The following is a 15,635-nucleotide window of genomic DNA, read 5'->3' as shown; positions in this document are numbered from 1 at the left end:
GTGAATCTCAAATAAGGCCAAGAAGAGTTGTTGAGATTGAATCAGAACCAGAATATGAGATTATTCCTATTTCCACACCTGAAGAGCCTGTACCTTCTTCTGCAAGCGCCTCATCTTCAAAGCCCGGACAGGCTGGAGCTTCTGCTGGTGGAGCAGCGAAACCACCTGCAAAGGCTTCAGGTGCAGCATCTGGCAACACTCAACAACCAGCTCAAGTGAATCCTCTGTCACTTCCTCAACCATCTCCACTTGGTCAGGTCTTTCTTCTTCTTCATGGTGTTAGCGATTACACTCGATATTCAATTGAAATGAAAGATGTTCCTTTCAAGGAAACAATGATGTTCCAAACAAGAACATTCTCAATTCCAATTCGGAATACTGGTAAAGTTGCACTTCCATTTGAAGTATTTGTCCACTTACCATTAACTCAGCTGGAAAAAGCAATGTGGAATACCAAAACAAAGGCTTTCCACAATGTGTATGATGATGACGTTGGAAAATCGTTCTCTGCTTCTCGCCTCAGCATCATTTCCAGCACTATGACATCAACTTCTGTTTCAGCAACAACTTCTCAACCTCAGCCTCCACTCACTCCAACTCAACCACCTTCTGAGCTACAGGAGACAACAGAGCTAATTGTGGAAAGCATTCCTCCTCCTGGAAATGTCGACGCAGATCCACTTGCTCCATTTAGAGTACTTCCAACATCTGGTCTCATATCTCCAGGAGAAGAGAAGAGCCTGCAAATATCATTTACCCCACAAGAAGCAGGCGCATTTGAAAGAGAAGTGTGGCTGAAAATGCCTAACAGAGCGCCAGGAATCGCGCCACCACGTATTGTTGTTAAGGGAACTGGACTGAGGCCGCTGTGCCATTTCGAAATTGAAGGAAGTTCAGATTACATTGAAATGAGAAGAGCAGATGATCTAAATGCTTCTCATCCGATGGTTCCTGGTACGAAGGTGATTGAGTTCCATTCAAGAGGAATAAACGTGAAAAATACCAAGAGATTCCATGTCATCAATCCAACAGCATTACCATGGGAATATGTTTGGGAATGTCAAGAACCACTTCTCACTTCATCCAACTTTGAGCAATCATCTTCGGCTTCTTCCTCGATTTCTGCTTTGCTGTCTCCATCGAGACATTCATCATCAGCAGCCACTGGCAGAAGCAGCGCAAACTCTCCATTCCGCTGCCTCACAAAGAGCGGAACAGTTCTGCCAGGGATGAAGGCAGAGATGATCTTTGAATACACTCCTGCCACTCTCGACACAGTTGAGTCCGTGTGGTGCTTCCGCATTCCCACATCATCTCGTTCTCAGCCTTTCCTTCTTGTAGGAGCATCTGAAGAGCCAATGGTGTATCTTGCTCCTCATCACATCAATTTCCATGCTCGTCTTCTCAACAAAACAACAGAAGAGACATTCACAATCGTTAACCGTGAAATTGTTCCGTTCTCATTCTCATTTGATCTGACTCAAATCAAAGATCTGATGAAGCAACTAAATTCGTCAGGAACGTTTACGAAAAGTACTAACACCTCAAGCACAACATCCGCTGCAACTCATCATTCCCGAGCAAGCTCAGCTGGAAGAAGGCAGACAGCAAGTAGAGGCAACTCGACATCTCGATCAACAACTTCTTCTCAGTCTTCTCAGTCAGCCTCTTCGTCATCATCATCATCAACTTCTCTTCGACGCTCAACTGGAAAGACTTCCACACAAACTCAATCTTCACTTCCACCCATTTTGTCAATAGTCCCACAGTCTGGAGTTGTTCAGCCAGAATCAGAAATGAGCATCACTCTTTCATTCACCCCTTGCGAGGAAAAAGATTACAACTTTAACATCCCATGTATTGTGGACAGAAAGCAAACACGGCTGAATTTGAATGCGAAAGGAGAAGGATATCTTGTAAAAGAACGCTTGACACTGGAACCAAAAGACCCTTCAACAGATGCAACTGTTTTGATTACAACGCAGAGATCATCCAGCCTCATTTCACAAACAGGTAGCAAAGTTGTACCTCTTTCGTCATCCTCACTTTCGACAGTTACATCAAATGGAGGGCCATCCCTCGTACAAGCACCCGCAGACGCATCATCTCCTATGAGCATTGACTTTGGCCTTGTGCAGATTAAAGATAAGAAATCACGTCGCTTCATGCTAAAGAATGAGAGCAAATATCCAATGGACTTCACTTGGTCACTTTTGAGAATGTCAATGGTCGAAGGGCCGAGTGAAGGCACACCAATATCTCATCTTGTGTGCAATCCAGCAACACGAAATTCAACAAAAGCAAATGCATCACAAGCACATGCTGGAGGAGCAAAGGCTGAGCAAGCTCCAGCACAGCTACAAGGAAGGAGCAAGATTGAAAGGGAAGCACAATTTTGGGAGAAATGCCAATCAACTGTTAAGATGAGTCCGCTCTTTGGAACTCTTCAACGAGGAGAGTCGATTGCTTGCGAGCTTTCATTTGCTCCGGAGACGCCAATAAACATTGAAGCAATCACAGCTGCTTTGCGCATTACAAATGGAAGTCAGTTCTATTTCTCGGTGAGCGGAACAGGATATCGGCCAAACTTGACATTCTCTTGGATGACATATGACTTCGGGCCGTGCTATCTGGTTAACAACACCGTTGAAGGGCAAAAGGCTGTTTTGACCGTTACAAATAAAGAATCTTACGATATCAGCTATGAACCATTGTTTGTTGCGAATGATGCGTTGTCATCTGACGCTGCACCAGTTCTTCTATCAGCTGGACAAAGCAGAGACATTCACTTCACTTTTAATCCTCGAGAGGCAAAGCAATATGAATGGAGACTCCCATTTGAAGTCAACGGACTGTTCACCGTGACTGTACGAGCTGCAGGAGAAGGAGTTGGAGTGCGATTGGATGTTCCTCTTGAACGGGGTGTAGTGGCATCTCGAGGAGGTCCACCTTGTGTAGGAGTGCCAAATATGAGCCCTCTTTCTCCTCAAATTGCATCAATCATTGCACAAAACGCTGCTTCACAATCTGCTTCATCGTCAGCATCCTCAGTCGAACAACCTCCAAGATCTCCTTCCCCAACTTCACCTGCTAAACTCACCCAACAGACAGCTCAATCAGCTCAAAAGTCAACAAAAACATCTCCTTCGCCTGCACCAGCTTCGTCATCTTCAGCTTCTCAACAACGCGAAACGGAACCTGAACCTTCAACAGCACTTCAACTTTCGAATGCAATATCTGCACTGGAATCCGGAAAGAGACTATCATTTAATCAACTTCGGAGCGGCCAAACATCCACAAGATCTTTCAAGGTGGTCAATAAAATGAAATGTGCAGCAAAATTCTCAATTTCTCGTTGTTTGGAAGCATTAAAGGGGCTGTCGATCACACTCGCACCGAATTGTTCCTCCGAGACTACACTTCAGCCACAAGATGCAGCCGAGTTCAAATTCACATTTGCACCAAAGCAACGCATCCGTCCATTTACTATTCCTGTTGTTGCTGAATGTGCAGGCCAGTGGATTGGACTTGTTTCTCTGACTGGTGCATGCTTAGGTGTGGAAGTGAAGATAGATACTCCAATTCTTTCGTTTGGTCCAGTAGTGCGAGGAAGTCGTTTACAGAGACGCATATTAATACAGAATTCTGGAGATTTAGGAGCTACGTTCTCTTGGGATACAAGGAACCTTGGAGCAGAGTTTGAGCTGGAACCAACAAAGGGTTATGTCAAAGCTGGAGCTGATCAGGAGATATTTGTAACTTTTTCGCCTCCGACTTTAACTACTTCTGCAACAAGTCAGAGCGTTGATATCACAAGAGATAATATTCCATGCATTATTACTGGAGATAAAACAGAAGGCGTATCAGCAAGCACTTCTGAAAATTCAACACAAACTACCACATCCGCTCAAAAACTTTTCACTACATTCACTGGCACATGTATTACGCAGCAGGCAGATGGAGATACAATCACGTTTTCATGCCCTGTTAGAGAGAAGCTGACAAAGGATTTAACTCTTTCACTTTCTCCTTCTGTTCAATCAAACAGGAAGCCAAATACAAGCCTTTCTCTTCCTTGCTCAATAAGTGGAGATTACTTCACCGGACCAAGTTCAGTAGAAGTGCAACCAAATGGGCAGATTATCGTTCCTGTGACATTCCAGCCAATGCGAATGTCAATTCCTGGAGAAGCAGCAGTTTCATCTGTTTCTACATCGTCAATTTCAGCAACTAATTCAGCTTCAGCTTCTGCATCTGCATCTGCTTCAGCTTCAGCTTCATCTTCTCAATCAAATGCTATTTCTCAAAATTCTCAAAAGCCTCATCCAGGAACTTTATTTATACCTCTTCCAGACGGAACTGGAATTCTTCGGCAGCTTAGCGGAGAAGCACTAGACCCGTTACCAGTTGAAACATTGAGATGGGAAATACGTTGTCATCAACAGGAAGTATTTACCTTACGTATTCGGAATTGGCTCAAGACAACTGGGAGATTCAAAGTTGGATTTGTTGGCATCGAAGAGAATGGAACAGCCCAAGGGCTATCTGTTGATGGTCCTCCAACGGTGGATGTCGGTGGACAACAGGAGAGGCTATACCGCGTTACGGTGAAAGCATTGAAGGAAGGCCAATCAGAAATTATGATACGATTTGTGTTGGATAAAAATAAGCCAGACACAACTTCGAAGCTGAAAGAAGCTAAACAATCAGAAGGAGAGTCATTAGAATATCAATACTATAAAGTAATAGTCATTTCAATGCCAGCTTTGCCTGCCGAAGCAATTCTTCTCTCGACATCCGTCAGACGTCCTCTCTCACACACTTTATCTCTCACCAATCCAGCTGATTGTGCTGCTTCCCTTACAAGTAGCTGCACATCTCAGTTTGTCAATGTACCTCAGCTCGTGTCAATTGGACCAATGGGAAAAGCTAATGTCAATATCACTTTTGTTCCACTTGATGTAATGGATGAGACAGTTCCACTCACATTCACTTCACGCGAAACGGGAACATTCACGTTCTCACTACATCTTGTGGCGCTTGCGCCTCCTCCAGAGAAAAACATTCGTTTCAAAGTTGCACTTGGAGGAGAACAGACACAAGTGTTCCGCTTTACAAATCGCTATTGCGGAGGGAATGCAGATTTCAAATGTACGATCAGTGGCTATGAATCACTTGAGGGCACTTCTTCTTCATCGTCCTCCTCATCATCACAATCCACTTCTTCTCAATCTTCATCAAAAGTTGGGTCTTCATCAATATCCACTGATCAATGTCCATTCTCCATTGCTTTACCAGGAGGTGGAGCAACAATTACTGCTCCTGCTGCACTTTCAGCAGCTGCTGGTGTGGAAGTTGCAGTTCCAGTTTTGTTTGAACCAACTCAGTTAGGTTCGAGCAAAGCGACTTTAACTGTGTCTTCTGAACGAGCTGGAACTTTCTCTTGCATTCTCGTTGGCCTTTGCCAGACCCCAACTCCTCAAGGTCCAATAATTGTTAAAGCAAATGGCACAGGAGTAAATATAAGTGTGAAAAACGTGTTTAATCAACAAGCCCTTTTCTCTTTTTCTGTGGACAACAGTTCGTTTATTGTAAAAGCTTCAGAGCAAATTCCACCAAAGAAAACTGCAATGGTACCAGTCCAATTCAAGCCAACAACAACACCAACAACTCAATCTTCTGCTAGATTGACGGTCGCTTGCCCACTTGTATCTTGCACATGGACATATTACATTAAAGGAACGTTATAAAATTGTTTTTTATTTAAATTTTTTTTCTTTATTTGTTTAAATAATTTATATTTAAAAATTTTCCTAAAAGATAAACAAAATAAAAAAAGAAAATAATAAATAAATTCAAAATTTAATATTGAAAATCCTTCAAAGGAATATATTGTATACAGATGAAAGTTTTAGTTTAAAAAATTTGAAAGAAACATTAAAAAACAATAAACACTTTTCTTGATATAATTTATGGTGAATAGTGATCAATGATTTTATCAACTTTGTCAGCATTAGTTTTTTGTATTGCAACTAACATTTTTGAAATAAATGTTGATAAATTAAAAACAATTGAAAAATGTCAATCACTTTTTAACAAGGCAAACCTGTCAATGCAAAATTTTGATATCGTTTCCAAAATCAAGAGCAACTTTTTGCTCACAAACAGCAATTCAAATCAAGAAACTTTATCGCCTATAAAAATACAAAGATTTCTGAGCTCCTCAAATTCCACTCTCTGTTTGAGATATGTTCAAGTTTTGGTGATTGAAAACGCACACATTGCCCAGCTTGATGAGCTCTCGATGTGTTCATTTTGTGCTTGTGTGATTGATGTTTTGCATTTGGATGTTCCTCTGTTCGATGTGAAGGGTGGGCTGCTGGAGATGAAGAACTGCTTGCTGCAGCCATTTGGCTTGGCACAATGGCAGATGGGGTCGCTGTGCTCATGTGAAGAAGGAAGTTGCTTGTTTCTGGGTTGCACTTCAATTTCATCGTTTTGTGTGGCAGGCAGCAAGCCGCTGATTGGGTCGTGCAGATGCGAATGGGTGAGGCTTGACAACAGCCATTTCAGAAACATCACATGGAAAGCGAGGCGTGATGAGCAAGGGACAAGGAGAGAGTGTGGGGGCAAAAGCACAACTGCTTGTGGATGCAGTTTTGAAGAGGTGTGGAACCCGATCAATGGAGGCATTCTGGCAGACTTCAATGCTGGTGGCTCGACAAGTGTTTTCAACTCGACATTCTTCAGATGCAAACAGAAATACAGTGAAGGAAAAAAGGAAAGGATTACAAACAACGAAACAGTGAGCTTTGAAAATGTCGAATGGAACTCCATCAAAACAGGTGAAAATGCTGGAGCTCTGTTAATTCAAAATGCAAAAGATGTTTCAATTAAATCTTGTTATTTTTATGAATGTTTTGGAGGACATGGAGGCGGCGCATATATTGTGTCTTGCATGGATATAATCATTGAAAACACAAAAATGAACAACTGCACGTCTTATCCTAATTGGGGTGGAGGACTGTTCTTTTACTTACTAAATAGCAATTCAATTCTTTCTATTTTGAAATGTTCATTTGCAAATTGTATTGCGAGTTTCTGTGGAGGAGGGATTTGTTTGTGTAAAGATATTCCAGATTCCAAAATAATGAACAGCTCATTCAACAACTGTTCATCTGAAATTGGAGGTGGTGGATTGATGGTGGGGGAAAATGTCAATTCAAATATTCATGAAACAATATTTCGAGGGTGTTCCACTCAGACAAACATTGGAGGAGGTGGTGTGATCCTTCGAAATTATATGAACAAATCAGCGAGCTGCTCAGTTGATGTTGAATTTTGTTTTTTTGAGAGCAATTCAGGAAACAATGGGGATTTGAGTGTGAGAGGATGCGATGTGTATGGGTCATCAGATTGGAATGGGTTTGTGAAAGAGGGAGACTTCAGACACTGTGTGTCTGTGAGTGAGGGAGCAGTGAAGCTGTATCTGTCAGATCTGGGAGACAAGAGCAAGTGGCTGGAGCCGTGCCACAACCCGATTGTGGTGAGCAGCAGCACAGGGACAGACCATGTGACATGTGGGCACGGGAGGGATGAAGGGTCATATGCGAAGTGCAGGACAATAGGGTTCACGGTTGGGGTGGTGAGAGGAGACGGCGAGACAGTGGGGAATGTGTCTGTTGAAGAAGGGGAGTATTATGAGGAGGGGATGAGGATCGAAGGGAAGAGGCTGAGGATTGGGAGTGCATCAGCAGAGAGGAAAGGAGTGGTGCACACGAGGGACTGCAGGGGGTGGCTGTTCTGGGTTGGGAATGGGTGGCTGGGGCTGCTGGACCTGGCGATTGTGGATGATGCGGCAGAGGGGTCGAGCAGTGGAGTGTGCTGTGTGAGCGGGGCCAGTGGGCAGCTGGAAGTGAGTGGATGCGAGATCAGCGGTGGTGTGGCAGGAAGAGTGGCGAAGGAGTGTGTGATGGAGATCTTGGAGGGGGAGGCGGCGCTGAGGAACAGCTCGATGAGCGATCTGCAGATGGACGGGAAATGTGCGGTGTGGGTGAACCATGCGAGGCAGATGAGGATGGAGGAGGTGAACATGACGTCGATGGGGAGGGTGTCAGGGAGCGGGGCGGTGGTGGAAGGGGTGCTGTCTGGGGGTGGGGAGATGGGTGTGTCGGGGGTTGTGGTGGAAGACTGCAGCGCCATGTGTGGGAATGGAGGCTGGATGAGTGTGGAGGTGGAGGAAGGGAGCAGACTTGTGGTTGGGGAGGGAGAAACACAAACAAGGCTGACCAGATGCCGAGCAGAGAGAGGGGATGGGAGTGAGTGCGCAAACACTGGCACAGATGCAGGCACAGGGCGAGGGGGAGGGATCCACATGTGTGTGGCAGGCGTGAAGGCAGAATATGGGTTCAAGAATGTGGAGTTTGTGGGGAATGAAGCAGCACATGGAAAGGATGTGTTTGTGGTGTCGCCGTTGCTGGGGGGAGTGTGTGACGCGAGAGCGATTTGGATTCTTCAGTGTGGCGAATCCGTTTGGAGAGGAGTGTGCAGAAGGGGTTGACACGAGGTGGGGGTCGGTGGTGATCCCGCTGGTGTATTATCTGAAGGAGCGGGAAGGGAAGGTGAGTGTGGGGAACAATGGGCATGATGTGCCGGCGTGTGGGTTTTACGAGTATGAGTGCCTGAGTGTGGGATACTCGAAGAGGCAGGCGAAGAGCAGGTGGGATGTGAGGGTGAAAGGGCGATACGACTTTGTTGAGAGCGTGAGGGTTGCGCCAGGGGAAGAGCTGATGATTGGGGGAGTGGAGGGTGAGGAGTGTGGGATGGTGATGAAAGGGGACGGGAGCGGGGGCAATGGGATGGTTGAAGTGAGTGGGACAGGAGTGGTGGCGATGGTGGAGCTGGTGATGGAAGAGAGGCTGAAGGGGGATGAGTGGTGTGTGTTCCATGTGGAGGGGAGTGGAGATCTGTCGGTGGATGAGTGCAGAGTGTGTGGAGATGTGTCAGTGGAGAAGGTGGGGTATGGGGTGTTCTGTGTGAGTGGAGGGGGTGTGACAGTGACGAATGTGGCGCTGGATGGGCTGGGGTTCACAGAGCGAGGGTTTGTGGAGGTGAGTGGGGAGACAGCGGAAGGGACGATTGTGGGGCTGAATGTGACGGGTGGGGCAGGGAGCAGAAAGGGGGTGATTGTGAGCAAAGGGGCGAAGAAGATGGAGGTGAAGAAGATGAATGCGAGCGGGGTGTGTGTGAGGGAAGGGAGCGGGGCAGTGATGGAAGCAGTTGTGAAGGATGGGTGCAGGCTGACAGTGGATGGGGGTGTGTTGGAAGGGGTGTGTGAGAAAGGGGATGGGGGAGGGATGATGGTGGTGATGGAAGGCGGGGGGCGTGTGGAGGTGGGGAAGAGCGAGAGTGTGGGTTTTGAGGGGTGCAGTGCACAGAGGAAGGACGGGGCAGGAGGACATGGAGGAGGGATGATGATGAGAATAGAAGGGTCGGATGGAGACTTCAAGCTGGAGAGACTGAGGTTCAGCGGGTGCCAGGCGAGTGTTGGGGGAAGGAATGTGTTTGTGTGTGTGGAAGACTTTTCGCGGGAGATCAAGAGAGCAAAGTTTGGGTTTGTGGAATCGTATGAGAACACAGAGGAGATTGGGGGTTATGAAGACGGGGACGAGACATGGGTGGTTCCGGTTGTTCTGTACTTGCGGGATGCCCCAGAGGAAATCCGGGTGGGGGGCGAGAGGAGCAGGGACTTTGGCCGATGTGGGTATGAAGGGTTTGAGTGCCAGTCAGTGGACTATGGGGTGGGGCTGTGGGGCAGAGGAGCAGGTGTGAATTGCGTGGTGACATCGCCTTCATGTGTGAAAGGAGAGATGGTTCTGGAAGAAGGAGAATACAGAATACGAGGAATGGGAGTGGGCAGTGAGGTGGAAATGATGCAGAGCGAGGGTGCTGGGGCAGAGGGCACTGTGGAGAGCAGCGCACAAGTGACAATCGAAAAAGTGGTGTTTGTGGCTCCGGCGCAGAAAAAGGCGAAGGATGCGCTGATCCACACGACTGGTGGGGAGATCAACATCCGGTTGTGCTCGGTGGGTGTCTGCAGCGGCGGGAGCAGCGAGCAGAGCAGAGAGCTGAAGCACACGTTCCTGCGCGTCTCGGGTGGCCGGCTGGTGCTGGAGGAGTTCGAGCTCACAGCCATTGCCGCAGCATCGGTGCCAGTTGTTGTTGTTGAGGATTCAGGATGTGGGACGATTGAGCAGTGTCTGTTCAGTGGGGTGGGCAAGGCACATGCTGATGGGCTGATATTGCATGGTGCACAGGGGATGTGCGAAGTGAGCAACACGACGATGTCGGGGCTGTCCCTTTCAGAGGGGTGCGGGATATGTGACCGTGGGGGGAAAAACATGGTTGTGAGGAATTGCACGATGAGCGAGGTGACAGCCACAAAGGGGAACGGATGCTGTGTGCGAGGAGTGGTGTCGGGGGGCTGTGCCCTGGAGATGTTTGATGTGCAGATGGTGGGGTGCTGGACAGAGCGTGGGAATGGAGGAGGAATACATGTGGAAATGGAGGAAGACGGCAGTGTGCAAGTTGGGAAAGTTGGGAAAGTGGGGATGAGTTCATTGTTTGAAGGGTGCTGTGCAAGGGATGGGAATGAGATAGGGGGATATGGAGGCGGGGTGGCGCTGGTCAGCAAGGGGAACCTGTCGTCGTTTGTTGTTGCCGATGTTGTGTTTGGGGTGAACGAAAAGGCAAACCACGCGTCGAAAGGTGGGGACAACGTGTTTGTCTGGGGAGAGAATCTGTCGCGGCTGATAACAGACGAGTCGATGCAGTTTGAGTTTGACCGAGAGACGAAGGCCACGTTCAGGGAACTGGAAGGGGAGGAGGTGGGGGAGGGAGGGGAGGTGAGCGCTTTTGTGCCGCTGGCTGTGTTTGTGGTGGAGTTCAGAGGAAGTGTGCATGTTGGGGGAGAGAGCGGAGTGGATTATCGGATGTGCGGGCTGGAGGTGTATCCATGCTCGACAATCGGGTATGGGTGCGCGCTGAGGTTTGGGGCAGCACAGGCATCGGTGAGGCTGATGCCCACGTTTGTCTTCAACAGCAAGCTCACGCTGGCTGAGCGGAGCATCGAGTTTGAAGCAGCTGTGGCGGAAGAGGCCATCCAGATAGACACATCTGGGATTGGGGCAGAGGGGTGGTTGGTCGAGACGAGCAGCACCATATCATTCTCGCGAATACACTTCTCGGTGAGTTCTTCAGGTGCCCGTTGCTCGAGTGCGGGGCTGAATCAGCACACCGATGTTGCAGCAGAAAGAGCGGAACACGAAGGGACGCCCAACACAGGTGGCCACAAATGTGTGTTTGTGTGTGTGGGGTCTTCGCTGACAATATGCAGCTGCTCGGTACAGATGAAAACAGCAGATGCAGTGCTGGATGCACAGCTGATCAGATGTGTTGGGGGCACACTGAGCATCAGCGGGCTGAGCATGAGTTCGGTGACCACAAGAGAGCCGCTTGTGGTGATTGACGGAGATGAGTGTGCAGGGGTGATGGAGGGGCTGGAGATATATGGATCGAAAAACGAAGAAGAAGGAGGAGGAGGCAGCCTGGTGGAGATAAAGCACACAAAGAAGATGGAGCTGAAGCACTGGAGAATGAGCGGGTGTATGCAGGAGGACAGCAGCGGGTTGAAGATAAGTGGAGGGACGCTGGTTGAGGTGTGGAATGTGACGGTTGAGGAGCTGCAGAGGACGAGGGGGAATGGCGGGGTTGTGGTGTGCATGGTTGGGGAAGGGGAGACAAGGAGAATGCGGAACTGCACGTTCTGGAACAGCAGCTGCGAGGAAAGCGGGTCGAAGGGAGGCGGGGTGTGGGTGAAGACAAGCGGAAGGAGCACGATGATTTTTGAGAAGAACAAGGTGGGGTGGTGCAAGACGCCGGGAGCGAGCGGAGTTGGGGGAGGGGTGTATTTGTGGTTTGGAGGGCTGGAGGCGGTGTACTCGATGAAGGATTTGGAGTTCAGCGAGAACAGTGCGTACCAAGGGCGGGATGTGTATGTGGTGTGCGAAAAGCCGCGGCTGATGATGAATGCGATATACTGGAGCGGGACGGCGTCGAGCGAGGAGAGCAGCGAGGAGCAGAAGCGGCTGTGGGTGGTGGACAAGGAGCCTCACGAATATGTGAGCACAAGCCTGTTTGAGTACTTGTTTGCGAGTGTTGCAGAAATTGTGTTTGTGAACAAGGACGGGTGGAGCGAAAGCGAATGCGGGTTCGAGGACACGCCGTGCAGCAGTGTAGAAACGGGGCTTGGACAGATGGAAGCAGCGCAGTCGATCATCCACATCAAGAAGGAGGCGCCGCTGAACGGGACAGTGAACAGAGGGAGCGAGCCGCTGACGATCCGAGGGAACAGCGAGAAGGGGAAGATGAGCGTTGGGAGCGGAGCGCACCTGGAGGTGACAGAGGGTGTGGCACGAACAACACTGATGCTGTCGAATGTTGTTGTTGCCCTTGGGGAAGGGCTGGCAGAGGCAGAATTGGTGGAGCTGAGGTGCGGGATGGCTGTGGTGATTGACAGCGAGATTGTGGATGAGAGCGCAGCAGGGCAGGGAGGCGGGTGGAGGATCGCATCGATTCATGGGGGAGAGCTGGATATGAGCAGGGTGAGGATCGGGAAGATGGATGTGATTGGAGAAGGGGAATTGTTTTTGGTGTGTGGAGGGTCGCTGAAGATGGAGGACAGCTGTGCGAATGGGGTGTGTGGGAGAGGGAATGGGATGATTGCTGGGAAGGAAGGAAGGATTGTGGAGATGTTGAATGTGAGCATTGCCGAATGCGATTTTGAGAGCGGGCATGTTGCGACAATTTGGAGCGGGATTGGGAATGCAACGATATCAAACTGCACATTCACAGATTGCTCGTCGATGTCGGATGGTGCATGTGTGAGCGGAAAGATAGGAGGGGACATGGAGTTTTGTGTTGAAGAGACGGAAATGAGCGGATGCCGATGCACAAAGGAAGGAGAAGGAAAAGGGGGTGGGGTGTTGATGGACATGAGGAGCGGGCGGGTGCAGAAGTATCTGGTGCGGGATGTCAGATTTGAGGGAAACGATGCGTGCTTTGGGAGAAATGTGTTTGTGGAGTGCTTGAGCCTGAACGAGAGTGTCACAGCAGACCGAATGGTGTTGAGGTGGGGCTCAGCGGAAGATGATGGGAACGGATATGTTGGGGCAGACAGCACATTTGAGCTGATCACGCTGGAGCTGTTTCTGGTCAGATACGACGGCTGTGTGGTTGCTGTGTCGAATGCAGGATACGATATGATTGGGTGCGGAGGGGAGCAGTATCCGTGTTTTTCGTTCTGGCAAGGGTATCGGAACTTGGGAGCAGATTATGAAGAGCGGAAGATGGCTGTTGAGAACGGGTGCGAGATTGCAGGCGAGTTTGATGTTTCGGCGATGACAGTGGAATCATCCAGTGCAGAAGCAGAGGCTGCCTTATCGTTTTCGGAGCAGTGGGCAGACGGCCAGGTGGAATGGGTTCTGGGAACAAGCAGCAAAACTGTTCTGAGCCTGTTGCACTTGTGTGTGCCACAATCGCTAAGTGAGCCCCACAGAACACTGATATGCTGCACCGCACCATCTGGCGCATTGAACATCAGCCATTGCTCGTTTTCTGCAGAGCATGCAAAGTGCATATCGTTTTCGTTGATCACAGTGAACGGCGGGCACATGACGATGAGCGACTGCGCAATGGAGCACGTGACCGGAGCAGCACCGCCGATTGTTTCGTGTGGCGACACGGCAATGTCGAAGTGCACAATAAAGGAGATCAAGTGCAGCGAGAGCAAGGAAGGAGGGGCTGTGCATGCAGTTTTGAAAGGAGACTGGAGACTTGTGATGAGCGAGTGCAAGATGAGCAGTTGCAGCTGCTCGGTGGAGGAAGGAAAAGGGGGTGGACTGTTTGTGGATGGAAGCGAATCGGAGGATGATGAGCCATTTTTGTTCACAGATGTTGAAGTGTCCCTGAATGCTGCACACATGGGTGTGAATGCGTTTGTTGTTGCGAGAGACCTGAACAGCTCGATAACGAGAGCAACGTTTGGGTTTAAGAGCAGCAGAGGGGAAGAAGAAGGGAACGACTTTGTGGGAAGGGATGGGGTGTTTGGGGAGACGGATCTGTATCGGTTTGTGAGGGAGTACATGAGCACAGTGATGCACATCTCGTCAGTTGGGGGATACGATGTGATGCGGTGTGGGAGTGCAGCAGAGCCGTGCAGCACATTCTGGATGGGGATGCAGAAGTTGGAGAAGGAGACGAAAATGAGATCGGTGAGGGTGCAGGGAGAGCTGAGGATTGCAGATGGATTTGATCTGACGAACTGCAGTGTCGAATGCGAGGGCAGCGCGGCAGGGGAAGATGCAGCATGCAACATGGTATTCGACTTGGAGGGAGACAGTGAGCGGGATGGTGTCATGTGCAACAAGGGAGAGCTGGTGTTTGATGGAATATGCATGAGTGTGCAGAAGATGGGCGAGGAAAGGGAAGCAAATGTGGTTGTGAACGAGCAAGGCAGCCTTTGGATTCGCAGATGCAAGATGACTTCGGCGAGCGCGGGAGAAGGCCAGCACAAGAGCCGGTTCAACTATGTGGCGATGCGAGAGGGGACACTGAATGTGGCAGGGCTCGAGGTGTGTGAAGTGAAGTTCGAAGGGTGTGTTGTGCAGGTTGGCGGTGGGTGTGATTGTGTTCTGGAGAATGTAGTTGTGAACTCGATTGGGATGCAAAGTGGGTGTGTGCTCAGCGCGGTTGATGGGTCAGGAGCAGGAGTCAGCATGAACAGCAAGATAGGGGTGAGAGTGAACGGATCGAAAGTGTCGTCGGTGGGGGCAGAGGGAGAGAAAAGCAGTGTGGTGTGGTGTGGAGGGCAGGGGGTGTGGAGCGTGGAGGTATATGAAAGTGTGTTTGAGCTGTGCAAAGCAAGCGGCTCGCAAAACGGAGGGGCAGTGCTGTTTGGGCTGAACGAAGAAGGGAGGCTGACGATAAGGGACAGCACGCTGCTTCAGTGCAGCTGCAGCCTGGACAGCGGGAGAGGCGGTGGCGTGTGCATCAGAACGAAGAACCACGGGGATCTTCCGTTTTTGTTTTCGCGGGTGGTGTTCAAGGGCAATGCAGCGCATGTGGGGAACGATGTGTTTATCGAGTGCTATCGGATCGACAAGCAGATCAACGAGAGCCAGTTCAAGATGGATGTGCAGGAAGGGGTGTACAACCGGATCAACGCGATCTACGGGATCGACACAGTGAGCACGAGCCCGGTGGATTTGGTGTCGCTGATTACTGTGCACTACTCTTCGACTGTGGTTGTGTCGTCGAGCAACGGCAAAGGGGCAAACACAAGGCAGTGTGGCGCGGCAGAGCTGCCATGCCGTTCGCTGGACTATGGGCTGGGCCACTTGTCAGGGGGCATGTTCTTGACGGCTGTTGTGGACGAAGAAAGTGCAGCAGGTGGGGAATGCGACCTGAGGGATGTGGAGCTGAAGTCCAGGTGGGAGACTCATTCGACGATATCATTTGACAGCATCGCAACACAAACGCGCGAGCATGTGTTCAGCATCGATGGGAGAGTGGGGTGA

The 15,635-nt window shown here is 49.6% G+C and overlaps 2 protein-coding genes across 2 annotated transcripts in view; both read left to right on the top strand.

Moving 5' to 3' along the window:
• The window catches only part of MONOS_11532 (putative hydrocephalus-inducing protein), a 22,188-nt gene extending 16,185 nt beyond the window's left edge, over positions 1 to 6,003 (top strand). The window contains exon 4 of the mRNA XM_067864071.1: positions 17 to 6,003. Coding sequence (XP_067721155.1) covers positions 17 to 5,750 — 5,734 coding nt within the window. The 3' untranslated portion in view covers positions 5,751 to 6,003. The remainder of the gene's footprint in view (positions 1 to 16) is intronic.
• On the top strand, positions 5,982 to 15,635 carry MONOS_18156 (uncharacterized protein; the record flags this gene model as incomplete). The annotated part of the gene is made up of 3 exons (XM_067871147.1): positions 5,982 to 6,845; positions 7,365 to 8,457; positions 8,519 to 15,635. Exons 1-3 carry the CDS (start codon positions 5,990 to 5,992, stop codon positions 15,633 to 15,635), a joined length of 9,066 nt encoding a protein of 3,021 aa, XP_067721154.1. The 5' UTR covers positions 5,982 to 5,989.

Source organism: Monocercomonoides exilis, assembly GCF_001643675.1.
Source record: "Monocercomonoides exilis strain PA203 chromosome Unknown scaffold49-690789, whole genome shotgun sequence".
NCBI classification, from domain to species: domain Eukaryota; phylum Preaxostyla; order Oxymonadida; family Polymastigidae; genus Monocercomonoides; species Monocercomonoides exilis.
Note: the sequence above shows the minus strand (reverse complement) of the source record. Positions and strands in the feature narration are given on the sequence as shown.